The sequence below is a fragment of the Rattus norvegicus genome, chromosome 18 (assembly GCF_036323735.1).
Source record: "Rattus norvegicus strain BN/NHsdMcwi chromosome 18, GRCr8, whole genome shotgun sequence".
Taxonomy (NCBI): Eukaryota; Metazoa; Chordata; class Mammalia; order Rodentia; family Muridae; genus Rattus; species Rattus norvegicus.
In genome coordinates, this window is record NC_086036.1 from 23,973,150 (window position 1) to 23,995,453 (window position 22,304).

The window sequence follows — 22,304 nt, forward strand, 5'->3', positions numbered from 1 at the left end:
GAATTTTATGACTGACATTTTTATTATCTAAGCATAGAAGATTGTCCAATTTTAAGTAGTAGATACGTCTTAGAAGTTATATTGGGCTGGAGAGGTGGCTCAATGGTTAAGAGCACTTGCTGCTCTTCCAGAGGTCCTGAGTTCAATTCCCAGCAACCACATGGTGAGGCATAACCATCTACAGTGAGATCTGATGCCCTCTTCTGGCGTGCAGGTGTACATGCAGATAGAGCACTCATACACAAAGTAAATAAATAAATCTTTAAAAAAAGAAAAGACTCTGTTTTTACAGTCATTATTTTTTTAGTCTTTACATTCACATCTTTCGTATATACATTGAACTTATTTACTGATCACTTGCTGTGTGTAATGCTTTTTTTAAAGTGCTTTGGACATACTGTAACTAAGAATCAAAATTCCATTGTTGGGTTTATTTTCCAGTAGAAGGAGAAAGGCATTATACTACATATAATTTTTAAAATATATATTATATTTAATATACTTAATCCAATAATATATTATTTAATATTGCTATATATTATAATCATGTTTATATTATACATAAGAGCATATTTAAAATATATATTATAAATATATATTTATATTTTATGTTCTATGTATAAATATATAATATATTTAGTGTGTTTAAAATACATATAAATGTATAATGCATTTATATATGATATGTAATATATTTTAAATTGTGTGGTCTATTACAGAAATAGCGCAGTGTCGGGTACAAAGATGGAAGCTAGTCTTCCATGTTGAGTAGGTCCATGTAGGCCTTATTGCAAAGGGGACATTTAAAGGGGATGGTTGGGGAACGATGCCAAATAGCCATTTAGGCATGTGTCTGTAGGGGAAGAACATTCCTGCCAGTGACCTCAAGTGGTGGTGTGTTTGAAGTCCTCAAGGGACACCAAGGAACAAGTGTGGAGGGGCATGGGAGGTCAGCAAATTGCAGGTCTAGAATGGCTTGTTGTTTAGGTATTTTGATGTCAGTCAGTGTTAGAGTCTCTTAAATAAGTTAAATTCTATTCTTAATTAATGACAGGTAAGAATTATTAATAGCGTCGGGACTGAGATGATGACTCAGTGGGTAAAGGTACCTACTGCTCTTCCAAAGGACCCAAGTTCAGTGTACAGTACTCATGTCAGGAGTATCTCTAGCTTCAAGCAGTCTAGCACTCCTTTCTGACCTATTTAGGCATGCACGTATGCCCATAAATAAAAATAATAAAGGTAAGATTTCTTTATATTTTATTTTATATGAATGTTTTGCCTCCATGTATGTATGTCCATATGTACATGTGTATGACTGGTACCTTTAGAGGCCAGAAAGGATTATCAGGTTCCCTAGAAGTGGAGTTATAGACAGTTCTGAGTGCCCAAGTGGGTGCTAGGGATTGAACCTAATCCTCTTGGAAGAGCAGCTGGTGCTCTTAACCTCTGAACCATCTTTGTTCCCTAAAACAGAATTATTAATAGTGTAAAGGTTTTTTCATCTTTTTTCTTGTGTGTGTGTTGAGTGTTTTGCCTTCATGTATGTCTGTGTACTGAGTGTGTGCTTGGTACCTGCAGACCCTGAAAGAGGATGTCAGATGTCCTGGGAATGGAGTTTCAGACACATGTGACCCACCATGTGGGTGCTGGGAATTGAACCCAGGTCCTCTGAAAGAACAACCAGTACCTGTGTCAGCTTGGAATCTGTAAAGGTGGCCATCTCATAGCCTCATACTTAGTGGTGAACATTGACAATTGATTGTCTGTAACTAATAGATGCCCTGATAAGTGAATGTTCATGGGAAAAACTTGGAAATGAAGTCATTTTAAAGAAGGAAATTAAGATTGACGTGTTGTCTCAGAAATGACCTGTAGAGATTATTTCTCCTACACATTGTCCTCCCTCCTGCACGTAAGCTGTATATGTCTTTTAAGTTACTTAAGACGTTATGTATATTTTGTGTTTGTATATTATTTTTATCTCTTTGCTTAAAATAACATATTAAATAATTCTCCATGTCATTAAGAATCTCACTAAGTGTAATTTCATGATTTCATAATATAAATATAACAGTACAGTTACCCCTGTGTCCATGAAAATGTATTTCAGGACTCTGCCTCATCCCTGCCATCTGAAACCCAAATCAAGGATGCTCACTCACTTTGCTTATTACAAATGACACGAGATGAAGGGTATGGCTAGTGATAGAGTGTGCTCTTGGCAGGTACAAAGCTTTGGGTGGTTCCTACATTTAAAATGGTAAACTGGGCAAAGTGTCTCAGGCCTGAAATCTAGCACTCTGGAAATAGGACTACTGCGAGTTTGAAGACTAGCCTAGGCTAAGTGAGTTCCCTATCTAAAAAAATTTTTTAAACGTATAGTTCTTGTGTAATAAGACACATTGTTCTCTATATTTTCAGTCATTGCTAGATTGCTTACCATGACTAGTATACTTAGAATGTTAATATCAGGGGATAATGACAAATAAAGTTCTGGGCCTAGCTACATAGTATACACATCCATAAGATACTGCTAGTTTTCAGTCTGTACTCTGGTTTGTTAAGTGCCTATTTGGTGGTCCCCTATTATTATTGGTTTGTAGACTGTCAGGGTTCCCTTTTTCCTTTACTACACTAGGATATCGAACTTCCTTGCTGCCCCTTGACTGTACTTGTTTTGAATAATGCATTGAGACTTATGCTGCTTTATAAAATAATCCCATCAAATCCTGGCTCCTTGGAATGAGAAGTTTCTAAGAATAGAGTTAACTATTCTAAGCCAAGCTTAGAATGACTTCTCCTAGCTATTTTCATTATTTGTGCTTCCCTGTATGTATGCCGGGGCACCAGGTTCATTCCTGGTGTCTGCAGAGCCAGAAGAATGCATCAGATCTCTTGGAACTGGAGTTAGAAACTGTTGTAAACTACTGTGTATATGCTGGGAAGCAAACCCTGGTCCTTCAGTAAAGTCTGGCCCCTCTTCCTATTTGTCTTAGTCCCTGGTGCTGTCCAGCAAAGTCTATAGTGTAGCCTGTGTTTAGAATCTCTTCCCAAGTGCTTTCTGCCACAATTTCCTTAAATCTGGTTATATATGAAGTCCATTTTTGGGGGGAGTGATCAAGAATGATTTAGCTTAAGCCTGTTTTTTTCCAGTGCTTCAGAAGCTGAGCTCTCAGCTAGAGTAGGAATGAAGTAGCATCCCATTACCATATTCTTAACACGCTGGGGGAAGAGCGACAGTGTCCAGCATACAGCCTTTGATTAAGGAATGGCACAGGAGATGCCATGCCTAGTCTGGAATGCATTCACCCAGGATTTAATCCATACTGGTCATGTTAAGGCAGGGCACCTTGCTTCCTGCAAAAAGAAAACTGTCTCAGGGGATCTGGGTAATAGGGCCTGGGTTTATGGTTGGATGGTCTAGAATAGGATCTCTACCTTAGAATCATAATCTGTGATACTGGAAGGAAGTAATCTTGGTTCAGATATTACAGACTCTGCCTCTTGCTGAATTTAGAAGTTTTCCATTTTCTCTTCCCTGGAGACCTTTTCCAGGGACCTTAAATTTGATTTCATACTGCTTTCACTGGAGAGGAGGTCAACAAAGTTTGGTACCTTCTAGAAGTCCTTGTTTGACTTATTTTTATTTTTCTTCTGGCTGCCAGGACCTTTCCAAATTAAAACTGGTTTCTGCAAACATTTGACAGAAAATAAAGTGTTTAGTGTCATTAATGTTCATGTGCCTCCTTGTTCAATGTCAGACCCAAAACCTTTCCTTTCCTTTTGCGTTTGAGAGTTGAGTGCATGTTAGAAGCAGCAGGAATCAACCAGTCAATGGGATCTACTTAGTGGTGACCACATTGGTCTGACCACAGAATGGAGTGGCTACAAGTTTCTGTGAAGATAGCCTCAGTTCCCTTGCCCACCCTAAGATTTAGTTTTTGCCTGTTTGAGAGGAATCTGGAGATTCTTTGCCCATTCTGGAGGGTGAAGGAGGACCATTAGTTACTGCTGTTTGTTAACTCTCGCTTCTTATAGACCTAGTTGTAATGTTTTTCTGATATCTAGTAAGAGGAAACCCTGCCCAGAATAGAGACTAGAGTTACTACTGTGCAGAGAGAAAGTTATGAAATATCACATCATGTCTGCCTGTTACTCTTGGGAAATGAAATGTAACAAAATCTCAAAAACAAAAGTCTCAAAATATGGCTAGCCTGGAACTTGTTCTGTGGATCAAGCTGTGTTCAGCTTTTATGAAACCAGAAGAAAGCATCAGATATCCTCAAATTGGAGTTAGTTATGAACCACCTTGTGGGTCCTGGGAACTGAACGCAAGTCCTTTGGAAGAGCAATAAGTAAGAGCTGTTATCCAGAGTCCTCTTTCTGACCCCCTTTGTGTGGAAATTTATATAAGTACTGTCTCATGATGTAAAAAAAAATAAGTGGCTAGAGAGATGGCTCAGTGATTTAGAGCACTTGTTGCTCTTCGAGAGGACACAGGTTCAATTCCTAGGACTTATACGATGGCTCACAACCACCTGTAACTCCAAGTTCAGGAGGTCTGATGCCTTCTAGCTCTGCAGGCACCAGGCACACATGCAGTACACTTACATACACACATACATAAAATTTTCTCTGCAGGCAAAACAATCATGCATATAAAGTACATACAAATATTTTTTTAATTGGAAAAAGTTCTCTGATCTTAAGGTGTATGATGGAGATGATAGAGTCTCATTTTTGATGAGGAAGAAATAGAAGGAGCTGTGGGGATATTAAAGAGTACTGACTTGCTGCTGTCATAGGATATGTTTGTGCTGTGTCTTGAAAGAGTTTATGATTACTAATCATAATTAGTAAGGTTTTGTTATTAGCAGCTTTTCATGCATTTAATGTTTAGAGCAACTCTTTAAAGTATAATTACTATCCAGGCTTTAATCCCAGCTCTTGGGAGGCAGAAGCAGGTGGATCTTTGTGAGTTTGAGGCCAGCCTGGTCTACACAGTGAGTTTCAGGGCAGCCAGAGCTACACAGAAAGAAACCCTGTCTGGAAAAACAAATGAATGGTTGGATGGGCAGACGGAAGGAAGGAAGAAAAAAGTATAATTATTATCTCTGATTATTACATAGTGGAGAAAGAGGCTTCGAGGCATTAAGTGAATTTCCCTAGGTCACAGGATAAAGTGGTAGGGCTGTGGTTTTGATCCCAGGCTGGACTGTGGCTCAAGTCTCCGTTCTTAACTTTCACATTACATTGCACAAAATGTATTCTTTCTAGAATGGAAGATGGAAAAGGAAGGCTTCATGTGAGGAGCATTTTTGCTAAGCTTTATGACTGCTGAGTTTTATGAAAAGGAGATAGTGATAAAAAATAAAGGGCACAGTATGTTTGAAGGGCATGGAGGCAGCTGTGACATGAAGAGCTCTGTGTCAGGATGGAAGTGTGAGTTAGGGGAGGCAGGTGGGGCTGTCTTAATCATCAAACCTGCAGATTTGGGTAGAAACAGTTTTCAAGTCATCAGTGTTGCTTTTATAGATTGACATTGTAAGGTATCTTTCGACAGATGGGGGATATTCTAAATGTAGCTTTGTTTTTTTTGTTTGTTTGTATGATAAAAAATGAAGTTTTTGGGCTGGAGAGATGGCTTAGCAGTTAAGAGCACGACTGCTCTTCCAGAGGTCCTGAGTTCATTTCCCAGAAACCACATGGTGGCTCACAGCTATCTGTAATGGGATCCGATCCCCTCTTCTGGCGTGTCTGAAAAAAGCTACAGTGTACTTATATAAATAAAATAAGTAAACCTTCAAAAATTAAAAAAAAAATAAATGAAGTTTTAAGGCATTGCAATCCTCTGGGAGCTTACATTGGGTTGGTAGCTTTGTGCTATCTTATGATTTTTCATAAAGACGCTCCCCTTCTTTCCCCTCTTCTCCCCTCATATTACAAATCATTGCTTTACAGCAGTTTGTTTTCACTTTAAGAATGTCAGTTGAGGCTAGGAGACAGCTCAGCAGTTAAAGGCTAAGGTGTACAACCAAAAGGTCAGTTATTTCTGTTACATGCTATGGACCTAGCCTGTAAGAGCATGAGTGCTATTTGAATGCTGAAATGAACAAGATCATTTTGATATATAACCAATACTTATTACTGCGCTATGAATTATTACAAAGGAAGCTTGGGACATAGACCCTCAAAGTGCTCAGTTTTTTTTTCTGACTATTCTAAATGAGAATTTTTTGCCTTAAGATGACATTTGGGCTAGGGATGTAGCTCAGTAGATAAGAGTGCTTGCTTGGACCATTATAAGACCCTGAGTACAATACCTCGTACCATATAAGCTAGATATAGTTGTACATGCCTATAATCCCAGCTCTCAGGAAGAAGAAGCAGGAAGAACCAGAAGTTCAAAGTTATCTAGCCCCTGCTGTGTAGGAAGCCTGAGGCCAATCTGAGATACTTGAGACCCTGTTTGAATAAAAACACTTTTTTTTAAAAAGAAATTTTGTGTCAATTTGTAATGTTTTTTTATACTCACGTGTGATTTTTTTTAAAATTTCAGTTTGATTGCTAAAAAGTTTTATTTTGATAACTTTTAAACCTTGTAGCTATGTAGTTCTGTTTCTAATATAGTCTTCTCAAATCCTGCAATGTCTGCCTCCTGTTTAAGTCTATTGACTAGTTCTTCCTCTTTTTTCTTTTTGGTTTTTGTTTGTTTTGGGACAGGGTCTCACTATGTAGCTCTGGTTGTCCTGGGACTCCACTATTTAGACCAGGCTAGCCTTGTACTCCCAGAGATCTGACTGCTCTGTTTCCCAGGTTCTTTTTTTTTTTTTTTTTTTTTTTTTTTCTGGAGCTGGGGACCGAACCCAGGGCCTTGCGCTTGCTAGGCAAGCGCTCTACCACTGAGCTAAATCCCCAACCCCTGTTTCCCTGAGGTTCTGAGAGTAAAGATGTGTGCCTACATGCTCGGAACTAGCTCTTTCTTGACTGAAGTGATTGCTCTGTTTCTTCCCTTCATGCCTATCATGGATGAGTGTCTGGATATTTATTTTATTTTTTTTAAAGATTTATTTATTTATTTTATGTATATGAGTACACTGTAGCTGTCTTCAGACACACCAGAAGAGGGCATCGGATCCCATTACAAATGGTTGTGAGCCACCATGTGGTTGCTGGGAATTGAACTCAGGACCTCTAGAAGAGCAGTCAATGCTCTTAACCTCTGAGCCATCTCTCCAGCCCGTGCCTAGGAAGCGCAAGGCCCTGGGTTCGGTCCCCAGCTCCGAAAAAAAAGAACCAAAAAAAAAAAAAAAGATAGGACAGGTGGTGGTGCGTACCTTTAATCCCAGCACTTGAGAACCAGAAAGGCAGGAGTTATCTCTGAGATGGAGGCCAGCCTGGTCTGCACAGTGAGTTCCAAACAACCTGGGCTACATACAGAAACCCTGTCTTGAAACACCTCCCAAAAGGTAAAGCTGAGTGGTAGAGCTTACTTAGTATGTGTGAAGTCCTCAGTTCAGTTTCCAATATTAAAAAGAAGGAGAAGGAGAAGAGAGGGGAGAGGGGAGAAGAGAGAAGAAGTCTAAGAAGTAAAACTGATAGGAGTCAGGTGTTTGTGTAGCATACACCTTAGATCCCAGCACTCAGGAGGCAGAGACAGACAGAGCTCTCTGTTTAAGGCGCGCCTGGTCTACAGAGGGAGTTCCAGGATAACTAGGACTACACAGAGAAATCCTATCTAAATACCCCTGCCCCCACAAAATACACGTATAGATGTGTGTACACATACGTTTTCAAATATCTTGTATACCTTCATGTGGTGAATCAAATTATGTATTGTCTTGTGTTTCCCTAACTTTTTTTTAGACAAATACTTCCTTAAGGCCAGGACCTGGCAAACATCACAACTCTGAGCATGGCATTTATTAAATAAGTGTTAGTGACAGGGAATCAAATTGAGTGCTCAAGAAAAAATGCCTTTGGGAATCTTTAAAAAGCTTCGATTTTCTGAAGTTTCCTAAATTTGTTGTATTTCAGTGAGTATGTGTAGCAATTATCATTTGTTTGAAATGCTGTGCTGTTACAGTGGTAGTAAAATTTTTAAGGGCAAATCCAAACTATTTTTATCCAAGTTTTATGCTAGACTTCTTGAGAAATGTCTTATAAAGATCCTACTTCTGAATTGGCTGTAGTGATTTCTTTGGGTAACTAGAATTATGTAAGGAATTAAGGCTCCATTTGAAAAAACTGAGACCCCCCTACATCTGGGAGTATGTTATACAGGCTTGATTATACTTCTCTTTGGGGGCTAAACCATGATAGTTCATTTCACAGACTGGCCTTAATTTAAAGTGATACGTCTATATAGGTATAGGATTAAAAACTTCTTTGAGTATCCACAAATTCCTACGTTTTTAAAAAAATGCTGAAAAATCTTAAAGTTTCACTGCCTTTTTTGGTATTGCTAATTTTTTTCTAACTTTTTCAGAATGAAACTAGTGATAGAGAAGATGGCTTGACCAAGATACATAATGGAACAGACTCTGAGAATGATGAGCCCTCCAATGTTCATGCCAGTGACTCTGAAAGTGAGGAGCTTCACAGGCCAAAAGACAGTGACTCTGAATCCGAGGAACATGCAGAGTCTCCTGCCAGTGATTCTGAAAACGAAGCTGTCCACCAGCAGGGGAGTGACTCTGAAAAGGAAGAGCTTCTTAATGGGCATGCAAGTGACTCTGAAAAGGAAGAGGGTAGAAAGCATGCAGCCAGTGACTCTGAAACCGAGGACACTCTGCAGCCTCAGGGCAGCGAGTCTGACAGTGAAGATCCCCCAAGGCCACAGGCCAGTGATTCAGAAAGCGAGGAGCCTCCCAAACCTCGGATCAGTGATTCAGAAAGCGAGGAGCTCCCCAAACCTCGGATCAGTGACTCAGAAAGTGAGGATCCTCCAAGGCCCCAGGTCAGTGACTCAGAAAGTGAGGAGCTCCCCAAACCCCGAGTCAGTGATTCAGAAAGTGAGGATCCCCCAAGGCCACAGGCTAGTGACTCGGAAAGTGAGGAGCTCCCCAAACCCCGAGTCAGCGACTCGGAAAGTGAGGACCCTCAGAAAGGACCTGCTAGTGATTCTGAAGCTGAGGATGCCTCCAGACATAAAGAAAAGCCAGAGTCAGAGGACAGTGATGGGGAGAATAAGAGGGAAGACTCTGAAGTGCAGAATGAGTCAGACGGCCATGCAGACAGAAAAGGACTCCACAGCTCTGACAGCGAGGAGGAAGAACCCAAGAGGCAAAAGATTGACAGTGATGACGACGGAGAAAAGGAGGGGGATGAGAAAGTAGCAAAGCGGAAGGCTGCCGTGCTTTCTGATAGTGAGGACGAAGACAAAGCATGTAAGATCCTGTTGTCACTTACTGTCTCTAGTTATAACTAAAATATCGGGTCCTCTTCTGCTATGTTTTATTAGCATATATTAATTGTAATGTTAATTTCTTCATGGCCTTTTCTCATAAGTACATAATATATTGTAATCATACTTATCTCATTATTCTGTCTTGTCCAACTCCCACTCTTATATGTTCTCATTTTTTATGGATTTTTTTTGTAACCAAATGAGTTTTAGGTTTACCTTATAGAAGTCATGTACCTTTCCAGTGGGTCCACTACTGAAGAAAATATTTCTCCTTTCCCTGCCAACCATGAACTGAGCTGAGTATAAATTGTTAGGGAGGATGGGGCTTCACATGACCTTAGGTTGATGGTTCCAGTCTTGGGCAGGTATCCATAGCTGTTGTGACACGAGTGCAACAGCCATGTCATGATTGGAAGTTTCCAGTCCTCACCACCTCCTCACACCTCTGACTCTGAGGCTCTCCCTGTTCTTTCTACTTTATTTATTTCCTGAGACTTAGAGGGAGTGACATAGATGTCTCATTTATGGTTGAGCATTCAATAGTCACTTATTCTTAGCACTTTCACTGGCTTTGAATCTTTATGGTTAATACTAGATGTTAGATCTGTATTGTTTTCCAACAATTTCCAACAATATTCTAATTGCCTTATTTTTATTTATTTATTTTTTTTGGAAGCTAAGGGTCAAACAAGGGCCTAGTGTTTGGTAGTAGGCAGGTGCTGAATGACTGAGTTAAATCCCCACACCTAGCATGATATTCTTAAATATAATGAAAACACTCACTTTCCTTGGCTAGCATTGGCTAAATTTCCTTTGAGTTATTCTAACTTCACTTTATTAACTTCTATGTGCTTGAAATGATGGTTTAATTGCCAGTATAAAAGACTTCATTTTACTTTCCTAGAAAAGCCAGTATTTTAAAGAAATATGTTCCCATGAAAATTCCTGTCTGTACTTATAGTAGGCTGGGATTCTCTGCAACTGCTAATTTGAATTTCACTTGGACAGGAACTGAGCTTCAGAAGTCCTTCTCTTTGTTAAATGTTAAAACATTGTTGAGGATCCACATACGAGAAGGCTTAGAGGGTTCTATTTAGAGACCATAGCTCTACAGAGTGTTAGTCTTTACTGCCTCAGACTCCATCTTCACAGGTAATACTTCTTCTTTTTTTTTTTTTTTTTTTTTTTTTTTTTTGGTTCTTTTTTTCGGAGCTGGGGACCGAACCCAGGGCCTTGCGCTTCCTAGGTAAGCGCTCTACCACTGAGCTAAATCCCCAGCCCCACAGGTAATACTTCTTAATACCTTTTTATGTAACTTGATTTTTTTTTTAATAGAAAAAACTCTAGATCATATTTCATTTACTGAGGTTTTGTTTCTAGCAATTCCTCCCCTCTTATTCCTCACGTAAAATCTCAGTTTTCTTGCTGGTTTGTTTCTTCTGTGTTGCTGACTTTTCCGTTCAGGATTCTCGTCTGTTGTGTAGCCCCTTCCCCTGTGTGTTGCTCACTAGCTCTCTGGGGTGTGGATCAGATTCATCTGCTCTGTAGCCTTTCAGGTCATTGTTCATTTTGCCAGGAAAGTTTTGAAACTTCTGTCCTACATTTTAGCTGCTTCAGTTCTTTTATACCTCTTGGTTTGGATGTCTTTTCTTAATCTGGGGATGGGAGTCATTTTCCTGAGCAGTCTACTCTTGAAGGCTCGGCCCCATGTAGTAAGCGACAAGGAGACAAACTGCTGTAGGAGCAGCAGCATCACACAAGATCTAGAAAGATGCTTAGAATTAGCCACCGCACCAGTGCACCAGTAGGCAGGCAGTGGACTGGAAATGGCAGCATTACTGTAGAGTGTGCTGGGAGTCAGAAATTACCTAGGGCAAGGATGGAAATAATCAGAGAGATAAAGGGAGGCGGGGAAGGCAGAAGAAGAGAAGCAAGGCATAATAGATGACAGCTGAAGATGTTTTAGGGGGGAAGACAAGAGCAGGACATTAGGAGAAAAATTTAAAAGGAAAACAATCGCTTAAGTAGTAAAAGAGTTCAAGAACAAAATTAGTTAAATGTAAAAATTGTTTTTTTTTTTAAAGACAGTAAGGTAAAGCCAGACTAATGGGGCAAGGAAGACAGAGACACGGGGCCAAACAGAAAAATACAAAACTAAGGGAAAGAAAGATATTGTCTAAGAATGGTAATAAACTGCATGAACAAATTGGATGACTATATAAAGGAGAGTAACCGAAAAAAGTTCAGTCCCGAGTTGGGAGGGCAGTGTAGTGCACGTCTTTAATTCCAGCTCTCAGAAGGCAGAGGCAGACAGATCTCAAGGCCAGCGTGAACTACAAAACAAGTTCTACGATAGCCAAGGCTGTTAGAGAAACCCTGTCTCAAAAAACCAGTTTCAATACAGTGGTTTTTTGTTTTGTTTGTTTTGTTTTAATGCGCTTAAGTGTGTAGGGGGGGAAATTACATAAAAAAGAAAAAAGTTGCAATATGGGACTAGTTTTTTTTTTAATGGTTCCTTGAAAAATTAGAGATTGCTAAACCAGAGATGGTCAGTTGAATTTTCTTACGTGTTCCGAGGTTTTTCTAGGTTTTTTTTGTGTATCAGGAGCCTCTAACTGACCATGAATGATTGTATTTTCCAGCAGCAGCAAAGAAGAGTCGAGTTATCTCTGATGCTGATGATTCTGATAGTGATGTTGTATCAGACAAATCAGGCAAAAGAGAGAAGACGGTAGCATCTGATAGTGAAGAAGAAGTCGGGAAAGAAGAGTCTTCTGTAAAGAAGAGTGAAGAGAAGGATCTGTTTGGGAGTGATAGTGAATCAGGCAATGAAGAAGAGTAAGTGAGAACATGGGGGTTTTCAAGGAATCCATTTACATGAAGTTTAAGAACTGGTAAAACAAATGGTGCTAGGGTCAGTAATCATGTTACCTCTGGGTTTTGGTTGTGGAAGGTTGATTTAAAAGGGCTGTCAAGGGCTGGGGATGTGACTCAGTCAGAGTATTTGAAACAAAACCAAAACACCTTTGAGTTCAGCACTGCCCGAATGAGAAAAGGCTGTGAGAAAACCTCTGTGGAAATAGGCTTCGTGAGTAGAGCACTGGTTATCTGAGTGTACATTTGCTACAACCATTGAACTATTTGCTTAGGTCTGCACATTTTACTGTCCATAAATCATACCTTGTTTGTAAAAATGATACATAAGCAAATGTAAGAAAGCAGATGGATCTTACTATATTTGCTTTTCTAGAAATCTTATTGCAGATATATTTGGAGAATCTGGTGATGAAGAGGAAGAGGAATTTACAGTAAGTATAAGATGGGACTGTTCTAAGTACGCATGGTTTTGTTTCTGTGCAGCAGTTCTATAATACTTACAGTGAGAAAGTACAAAGCCTTACAAAGAATAGAAGTATTTTAGGTTGTAGAATTTGGAAAGTGCAGTACAGTAGCCCTACCTGCTGTGGATAGTATGCTGGCATATATATACTAAAGGGACACTAGAGCATGAAAGTGCTCATTCAAGTGTGGACTTTTCTGGAACAAAAAAACAAAAAAAAAACAAAAACAAAAAAATTCCCCAGATAAGGGGTAAGGAGGGAGGTTTTGTTATGTCCTTTTTGATACCTATTCAGTATTTTTTGTTTTGTGAGTATATTATTTAGCATGAAATATTGGGAGTTGTTTGCAAAAGGAAATCTGCAAAATGGTTATGATAGGCTAACTCACTGTGCTTTTAGGGATTTAACCAAGAAGATTTGGAGGAAGAGAAAAATGAAACACAGCTAAAAGAAGCAGAAGATTCTGATTCCGACGATAACATAAAGAGAGGAAAGCAGTAAGTGGTTTGTTAGGAGAAAAGTGAAGGAGAGACCATTGAGGTTTCCTGTTTTTCATCTGGGTTTCCAGATTTGGAAGAGTATGTCTCTTTGTCTTCTTTCTTTCACTTTTCTCTTCTTCCCCTTTACCTCTTCTATATAGTATTAGTGAATTGTTTGCTATTACTTGCTCTGTGCTCAGATGTCCTAAATTTATACCATTATATGACACTCCTAATTTATTTTTTACAAGATAAACTACTGAAAAATAACCTAATATGAAAAGAAGTTGAGGGGTGGGAAGCTCAAGTCCACACTAAAATGTTACTTAATCATACTTTGCTTACTTTTGTTAAGATAGTTGCGAACCGTGTCCACAAAAAGACATGCCATGAGGGGTGGGAACATGACTGGACACTGCCCACGGTTGTGAAGAGTTTAGCAAGTGGAGTTCCTCTTTAATGGTGTGCAAGAGTCAAGCAGCACTGTTCGGGTGCTGCCTTCAGAGTGTTGGGTTTATTAGCATGACGAGGGGCAGAGTGAGGTAGCACCCTCTTGGGTCTGAGTGAGGATAGCTGTAAAGTCGCAGTGATTGGCTGAGCTCTTCAGTACTAAAAGCAGCAGTTAAGTTTTTTCTGTCATTGTTAATAAGACAATACGTTCAAATAATTGAACATTTCCTATTCCTAAAAAGGCAGTACACCTAAATTGACTGTGCTCTAGACTGAGGACTTGAGAGGTTCCTTCTCAAGCTAATCGGTGACAGGTGTGAATGTGGCATATGAAAAACTTAGGCCTGGTGTGATTAATGTTTACAGTGGGTAGAATAAGAGTTGACATAAAGTCCTCCTCTTGTGGCAGGAAGTTATGCATATGTGAACTTTAAAATATGTAGCTGGGTGGTAGTGACTCGTGCTTTTAATCCCAGGAAGAAGCAGGTGCATCTCTGAGGTTGAGGCCAACCTGGTCTATGTAGTGAGCTCTAGGAGAACCACAACTACACAAAGAAACTGTCTTAAAACAACAGTAATACTTCTCTGACTCAAGATTAGACAATTTGGTATTCTTTTTGTTTTTTGAGGTGGGGTTTTCTTTGTGTAGCCCTGTCCTGGAACTTGATCTATAGACCAGGCTGACCTCGAATTCATAGAGGTCCACCTACCCCTTCCTCCCAAGTGCTGAGATTAAAGGTATGTGCCACCACTGCCTGGCCAATTCGGTGTTCTTAAATTGATTAAAGAAGGTGTGTGAGTGAAGAGCTTGATTTTTATTTATTTTATTTATTTATTTATTTTTTTGTGTGTGTGTTGCTGCCTAGTATGGACTTTCTGTCAGATTTTGAGATGATGTTACAACGAAAAAAGAGCATGTGTGGCAAACGCAGACGAAATCGAGATGGGGGCACTTTTATTAGTGACGCAGATGATGTCGTGAGTGCCATGATTGTCAAGATGAACGAAGCTGCTGAGGTGAGATCTCTCTTCTGGGTTACCTTTCCTTCCTCCTGCACCCTCCCCCAGACTGCTGTAGCATCTTTTTCTTCTTTAAATGTTTAAACTTAGACTACCATAAAAGGTTCCTTGCTTTCTGTAATAGTGTGCTTGCTAAATTTTAAGGCTATAAATAATCTTAACTGTAAAGATTCAGCCACATGGCTAGGAAAATCTCAAGTAAACGTGAATCGTTTTTAAGCGAGTGGGAAGTTTGTTTTCATAGCTATCTGGTTCACAAACATAGTTGATGTTTATTCAAATATAAAGTGTCTAAAAAAGTAGGAATTATTCAAATAAATATTTTTAGTAGTAGGTTACACTGTCCTTCCTCACTGAAAGATAATTCTTGAAGAGAAACCAAAATTTCCCAGCTATATTTTGTTTCTACAATAAACTTCAAAGACTTGAAAACTGTCCGTAGTGAAAATGACATTGTGCCTCTCATTTCTGATGGTGGAAAAGCAATGTAACAGCTTTATGGGTTTGACTGACTAAATTGGCTTTGTATAGACAGCTTGTCCTTTCTCTTTAGAACATAGTTTCTTTCTGTTTTAAAGTTCAGAATTATAGTGGTTATAGTTGCCTATTAAGAGTTAATGCTACTTTATTTTAAACCTTTTTTTTTGGTGGGGGGGGTTTCTGTTTTCTGAATAGGAAGACAGGCAATTGAATAATCAAAAAAAGCCTGCTCTGAAAAAATTAACCTTATTGCCTACTGTGGTTATGCACCTTAAAAAGTAAGTATTTTTGTTTTCTTGGAAATGTTATTTCTTTTAATAAAATAATATTTAAACCATATACCGTTCTAGAACTATTAAATAATTAAGTCCTTCTATTGGGCCATAGAAATCAGGGATGAGTACATTTTCCATAGTTATTGTTCTTAGATTTTTTGGTGCTTTTGTTGTTGTTTGTTTTTTGAGACAAGGTTTCTCTGTGTAGCTCTGGCTGTCCTGTAACTTAAAGGCTGGCTTTGAACTCACAGAGATCTGCTTGCCTCTCTGCCTACCAAGTGCCAGAAATAAAGACTTTGCCACTGTGCCTGGCTCATACTTTTTTTTTTTAAACCTTAATGCATTTTGCAAACAACAAACAGAAAACTAGTAATATTAAAGAAAACCTAGAAATTTACTGATTTTATTTTTTATAGACAATTGAGACCTTGGAAATTTTCATCTATTATTCCCATGGTAGTTGGAAACAGCTAATCTTGGGAGATGCTGCTTAAAGCTCATGCTGTGCAGATTCATTTAATCTTGTACATCACAGCCTTCGCGCTTCCTAAGTCCATGCTGGGGGATTCTTTCATTAGTTTGCTGGAGTCATGAGCAACTTTGTAAAACTGACTACAGTGATGACCTATTTCTGTTAGTTGGAGAAGTGCCGTACACACCAGCCAGCCAACTGGGACTGCTTTCTCCACCGCAGCAGGCAAAGCTGTCTGGCAGGTTTCATATAGATATGTTCCATTTTCTAGTTTATTCCACAATATAAAGCAGAATTTAAATATTGGTGTTTAATTGAGATATTTTCTCTACTACAAAACTATTCTAATAGATTATTTTTTCTTTTTTAGTAATAATTGGGCTTCTCTTTTTTTTATTGTCTATATCATTAATATTGATATTAATCTGTTTTGTAAAACTTGCATATCTTAGCAAGTTACCTTTGTCAAGTCTGTACAGTTCTGGAAACTTAACTTTTTTTTTTTTCCTTTTCTTTTTTTCGGAGGTGGGGACCGAACCCAGGGCTTTGCGCTTGCTAGGCAAGCGCTCTACCACTGAGCTAAATCCCCAACCCCCGGAAACTAACTTTTATATACTGTTTTTGAAACTAGAATAGAGGTTGGATAGACAGTAAGTATATATAACCTTTCCTTAGAAGCAGTTTGAAATGTCACTATGTGAATAAAGTCAGGGCGATAGACTTGGCATGGTCACTGTGTTCATCGTTATTATCATTACTGTTCTAGGCAGGACCTTAAAGAAACATTTATTGACAGTGGTGTGATGTCTGCCATTAAAGAGTGGCTCTCACCTCTACCAGATAGGAGTTTGCCTGCACTGAAGATTCGGGAGGAATTGTTAAAGATTCTGCAAGAGGTTAGCCACAGATAATTTGTAATTTATTAAGTATCAAATGCGGTTTCTGTAGTCAAGACTTGTATTTTGTACCATTTACTTATAAATTTTGTTCTGCTACAGCATGTCAGAAAAGGGGCTTGGGAAACCTAATAAAATGAGCATTAAAAAACAAAAAGAATCACAAAACCTTGTAAAACTTGATTAATGATAGTTTTCAAGAAAAGAGTTCTTAGTACAGGCAGTGGTTTCTTAGAGGAGCAGTCCAGAAGTGGTCATATTGTAGAGAGGCACTTGAAGTAGAAAGCGTACTACATTTAGAGATGATAAACTTCAATTGGGTCTCTAGTTGGGTTCTCTTTGGTATGATTAGGACACCCTAGGAAAGTTGCTTAACATCTGAAGAAACTTGGAAGGAGCCTCTGTGTGTGAAACACTGCTAGGTGCTTTGTGTGTTAGCTTATTGGTCTTTTGCAAAAAAAGCTTGTAAAGTTAGGCATGCTGCCTCTAGTTTATAGATGAGGAGACTAAGACAAGTTAAATGACTTATCCAAAGACATGCGACTAGCAGGTGCTGTGCTTAGATTCAGGCTTCAATTTGTTGCTTTCTACAGCCTGGGCTGGACTGCTGCCCCCCTTAAGTGTGTGTAGTTTACATTTCTTCACATTGTCAGGTTTTACTTCACTAACACTAAAATCTCCACTTTGGATGTCGGCACAGAGGATGGTCCATGTCTTTGTAGATCCTGAAAATAGAATTTTGTATTAGTTCTAATGTGAATGAAGGAGAGTTTGAAGATCTCTAGATTAACATACCTCCTAGCTTATGAGTGAATTAATATGCGTGTATGTTTTTTTGTTCCCTAGCTACCTAGTGTGAGCCAAGAGACCCTGAAGCACAGTGGGATTGGCCGAGCAGTGATGTATCTGTATAAACATCCTAAGGAATCAAGGTCCAACAAGGACATGGCAGGGAAACTAATCAGTATGTGAAGTTTGCTTTTAGTTTGTTTAATGTCTAGGGAGGGAGGGAGGGAGCTGCATATATAAGAACTATATTTTTACCAGTATTTGTTAAAATGATTGAATAAAGTGGAATAGAAGAATTTTAGTGCCTTCACACAGGTATTAGCTCTTTTTCTCTTATGCTTAAAATGCTTTTAAGATTATTTAAATGTGTTTTCCAGTATTAACTACAACAATTAAAAGCATGTATTCTAGCTCTGGACCAAGAACATGGAGAGTGGGTAGAATGCAGGCCCTGGATTTAGCCATGCCTAATTTATAGTATTGACTCTACCACCTTCCTGCAAATCTTCAACTAGTAACCGAAGCTTCAGGCTTGGTCTCCACCTGTGTAATAAAGAGATATTAATTCTTTGTTTTCTTTGGGCTGTTATAAAGATTAAATGAGAGGATATGTAAAGAGCACTACTATCAAGATAGTTAGCCACAGTTGCTGTTGTCATCCTCCAAGACTTTTTCCTTTGTTACCTTGTTTATGACAGAGAAATCTAGATCCTCACTGAAGGACATACTGATTGTGAGCTCTAGGTTTGTCTTCATTTTCCTATGCTCCACATTTAAAAAAGAAATACTCTATAAATGCCTATAATACTGCCCAGTATTAGGGTATGGTTATTTAAAAGCCTGGGAGAAAACGCTTGTTTGTGAACTAAATACTTACTTTTCCTTTTTGCAGATGAGTGGTCTCGGCCCATATTTGGTCTTACCTCAAACTATAAAGGAATGACAAGAGAAGAAAGGGAGCAGAGAGATCTAGAACAAATGCCACAGCGACGAAGAATGAGCAGGTATGAGGGAATAGGTATGAATGCACAAGTGTAGTTTAATCTAATGGCAGTTACAGAAGACCTTTCTGGGACAGCTGAATGCAGTGTGCTGTCCCAGTGCTGGAATGTTAAGAGACTGTAGTGTTAGCCATTCGCAGAAAACAACTTCTCAGCTCCAAGTCCAAAAGCCTAGGGGGAAAAGAATGTTATTGGTTGAATTTATCAGTATTCTGGATACATCCTGGGAGGGCAGGGTAATCAGTCATAAGTATAGTTTGGGTAGCTCACCCAGAATGAAACCTCCTGCACAAATGACTGTTAAAGTGAACAGTACTTTAAAACAGTGACAAGTTCTCAGTCCAGCAAGATGGTTTAGAGCATAAAGGCACTTGCTATGCAAGGCTAGCAAACTGAGTGATCCCCAGAACCCAAGTGAAGGTGTAAGGAAAACTAACTCCAGTTATCCTCCGACTGCCACAAGTATACCCTCACACACATACTTTTGATTGCTTTTCTGATTCACTGTAAAGGTATTGGTTATAATATAAATGTGATAATTTGATATATTCTCCCTAGTTCTAAGAATTCGAGATTTCTGGTATCTGACTGTTTGCTTTTTTCCAGCACTGGTGGTCAGACACCACGAAGAGACCTGGAAAAGGTACTAACAGGAGAGGAAAAGTAAGTTTTGTCTTGATCTTTCCTAGCATATAGAGATTTTGTTTTTTACTTCATTATAAGCACAATATTAAATTATTTGTTCCCATTGCCAAAGGATAATTTTTTCAATTTGATGCTTATTGAATAGTTATAAAACAGTGTATTTTGTTCTCTAAAGAATTAATAGTTCATTTAACAAGTATTCTGTTGTTGATTTGTTGATTGGTAAGTGTTAGAATCCTTTTAAGTCTAAAGCTTAAAGAATACAAAAGAAACTTAAAATTGTCCCAAGGTATCAAGTAGTTTCATGGAGGGATGTAGAGTAAGATGTGTGGTTCATATACAGTCCTGGTTTCAAAATGGCAGATGTGATGAACTGATGGCAGTGGGAGATCCTAGAGATGCAGTGTGAACCAGCAGAAGCCCAAGATCAAAACGTGGAATTTTTGCTTCCTTTTATGATGTAGCAGAAGGTTTTGAGTTTATGTGTGAAACTGTCATATTTTAGAAATTCTGCTCTGAGAGTATTGTGTGGACAGACTAGAGCAGTGGGCTGAAGGCAGTGTTAAAATTAAATGGGGTTAGTAATGGGGTAACAGAGGCTGAGAAGACATTGTAGAGATAGTTGCTTAGAGTTGGTGACATATTTAGGGAGAAGTTAGCTTACAATTGAAGACTCAAACCAAAATATAGAGACAGTGATATAACCATCTACCAAAACTTAGGAAGAGGAAGTAGATTTGAAGAAATTAGTAAGTTATTTCTCTAGCCCTTCCATATAAGTTTCTAAGATACTCTTAGAAATACCATAGACTTGATGTTTATATCCAAAGCTTAGAGTCTAGAATAAAAAATGAACTAACCAAGTTGGCAAAGAAGTGTAGCTGAGGAGCTGGTACTGATGTGTCAGTGCATCCTGAAACAGGTCCTGGAGATGAGAGCTGATGTTTGTTCCCTGCTCTCAGGAGATGTGTGTCTACTCTCACCATGCCTTTACAGGGAGTTCCATAGGACCAAATGGCTTAACTGCTCAGACACTGACAGAGAGGCTTGACTCACTAAGAATTGTGCTCTTAGTGTAGCATGGTTATTTTCAAAGTCGCCTAGAACTAAAGATAAGCACAAGTAAAACTTACACTGAGTGAAGCTAAGAAGATAAGATAAAGAGGTCGTATCAGTGTCCTGACTGCAATATGCTACAGTTTGGAAAGTCAGTATTGAGAGAGACACTGGGATCTGTCTCCGTTACTTCATATAGCTGCTACGGGGTTTGTAGTGACCTCACAAGTTTTCTATAAGAAGAAATAAATGGAAATGTATGAGTTGCTTATGTAAAACCCTAGTGAACTATGGGCATTCATGGAACTGTGGGAAACTGTGGGGATACATGGAGCTTTGAGGGATTATTTTGACAACCCAATTTTTTTCCTTATCACCTTGTAACTCTTAAGACTTAGTTAGAAAACTTAGGATTTGGAATACTCTGGAGCTGGAGAGATGGCTCAAGAGCACTTGCTATATTATTCAGAGGACCTACATTCCATTCCCAGCACTCATTGTGGCTCACATTGTTTGTAACTCCAGCTCCAGTAGATCTGACTCCTTTTTCTTGTGCATATGCATAAATGAAGGCAAATGCTCAGACACATAAATTTAAGAAAACATTTTCTTGAGACTAGCCTTGGAAAGGACAGAGCATGGGAACATCTAAGGCCAAGGAGAAGCAAGAATTCATACAAATAAAGAGGAAATTGCCATCGAGAAGCCATATAATGAGGGGTAGGTAGGTGGTCTGTGGTTAAGATTTGAAACATTGTAACTGAATGAGGGGAATAAAAGGGTGAAATCTCACTTAGCCTCTGCTATGGCCAGATAAGTAAGCAGTATATGGTTTTTCTTCCCTTCCTCAGGGCTCTTAGACCTGGAGATCCTGGCTTCTGTGCCCGTGCGAGAGTCCCAATGCCATCAAACAAGGACTATGTTGTCAGGCCCAAGTGGAATGTAGAAATGGAGTCATCCAGGGTGAGTGAGCAGAGGAAGAACAGGGGCATTTGAATGTTTTCCCTTTCCTTGTGTTTAATAATGTTTATAGCAGTTAAGCTTGATTCACAGAGATCTGTTTTGGCATCTCTTAGGTATTTATTTATTTATTCACTTAAAGAATCATGAGAAATAGAATTTACCTGCTTTCTTGGATCCTCACCTCTCTTTCCATCTGCTTAAACATTTCTGTTGTGAAATTGATACATTAGACACTTTCCCTGTCATCAATGAAGATATTACACAAATGTTGTTTCATGGTAATCTTTTTCTCCCATCAAACCACTCTTTCTAGCCTGGTATTCTTAAAAAGGGTCTAAGTCGATTGGAAAAGCATAAGAGGCGGTTTGCAGAGCAGAAGAGGCTCAGCCAAATGCACCGTGCTGTCAAGTTCAGCATCGAAGGCAACAGAATGCCCCTGTAGTCCTGGCCCTTCCACAGTGTGTATCTCAGAGGTATTCCCAAGGAAGCATGAGCTGTGCATGGGCTTGAATTGCCAGCAGAGTGGAAACAAGTATGTGCTTTCTTAGGCAAAGAAAAAAACAAAAACAAAACAAAAAACACCTGGCCTGAAATCAGCTTCTGAAAAAAATAATCCTGGCCAGCATCCTGAATCATAAAGGCCCCTGAATCCTTAGGCGCTGGCATTCGGGTCCCCTTCTATACCAGTAATAATAGAGACTTTCCTAGTAAACATTTTGTTTGTTCTGATTATTACCAATTTTTATAAAAAGAGCACACTACACCCAAATCCGGGGTGTCTCTGTGTAGCCCTGACTGTCCTGGAACTCATTGTGTAGATCAGGCAGGCCTCAAACTTGAGAGCCAACTACCTCTTCCTCCTGAGTGCCGGGATTAAAGGCGTGCATCACCACTGCCCAACTGAGAAAGCCTTTTTACCCCAGAATCACAGTCTGCATTACAGGTGTACAAACTGCCTTAGTGGTTTGTTGATGCACGAGAAGTGACTTCTTCCTTTAGCCAGTGACATGGTAGCATTCATCAAG

At 39.1% G+C, this 22,304-nt stretch overlaps 2 protein-coding genes across 12 annotated transcripts in view; one reads left to right on the forward strand and one right to left on the reverse strand.

Moving 5' to 3' along the window:
• The window catches only part of LOC120098222 (uncharacterized), a 702,255-nt gene that overhangs the window by 72,440 nt on the left and 607,511 nt on the right, over window positions 1-22,304 (reverse strand). The gene's annotated exons all lie outside the window — the stretch shown is intronic.
• The window catches only part of Iws1 (interacts with SUPT6H, CTD assembly factor 1), a 42,209-nt gene that overhangs the window by 3,798 nt on the left and 16,107 nt on the right, over window positions 1-22,304 (forward strand). For 5 of the 9 annotated variants that reach the window (XR_005496012.2, XR_005496013.2, XM_006254574.5 and 2 more), the window contains exons 3-13: window positions 8,492-9,392; window positions 12,055-12,250; window positions 12,663-12,720; window positions 13,153-13,250; window positions 14,549-14,699; window positions 15,378-15,460; window positions 16,696-16,825; window positions 17,672-17,789; window positions 18,507-18,618; window positions 19,222-19,278; window positions 21,168-21,279. Coding sequence is in view for 7 of the 9 variants with exons in the window: in XM_006254574.5 (XP_006254636.1) it covers window positions 8,492-9,392; window positions 12,055-12,250; window positions 12,663-12,720; window positions 13,153-13,250; window positions 14,549-14,699; window positions 15,378-15,460; window positions 16,696-16,825; window positions 17,672-17,789; window positions 18,507-18,618; window positions 19,222-19,278; window positions 21,168-21,279 (2,016 nt within the window). In the remaining 2 variants the exon portion in view is untranslated. Of the gene's footprint in view, window positions 1-8,491; window positions 9,393-12,054; window positions 12,251-12,662; window positions 12,721-13,152; window positions 13,251-14,548; window positions 14,700-15,377; window positions 15,461-16,695; window positions 16,826-17,671; window positions 17,790-18,506; window positions 18,619-19,221; window positions 19,279-21,167; window positions 21,280-21,592; window positions 21,753-22,304 lie in introns of all 9 variants that reach the window. The other 4 variants (XM_006254572.5, XM_063277254.1, NM_001034918.2 and 1 more) reach the window with 4 other exon arrangements.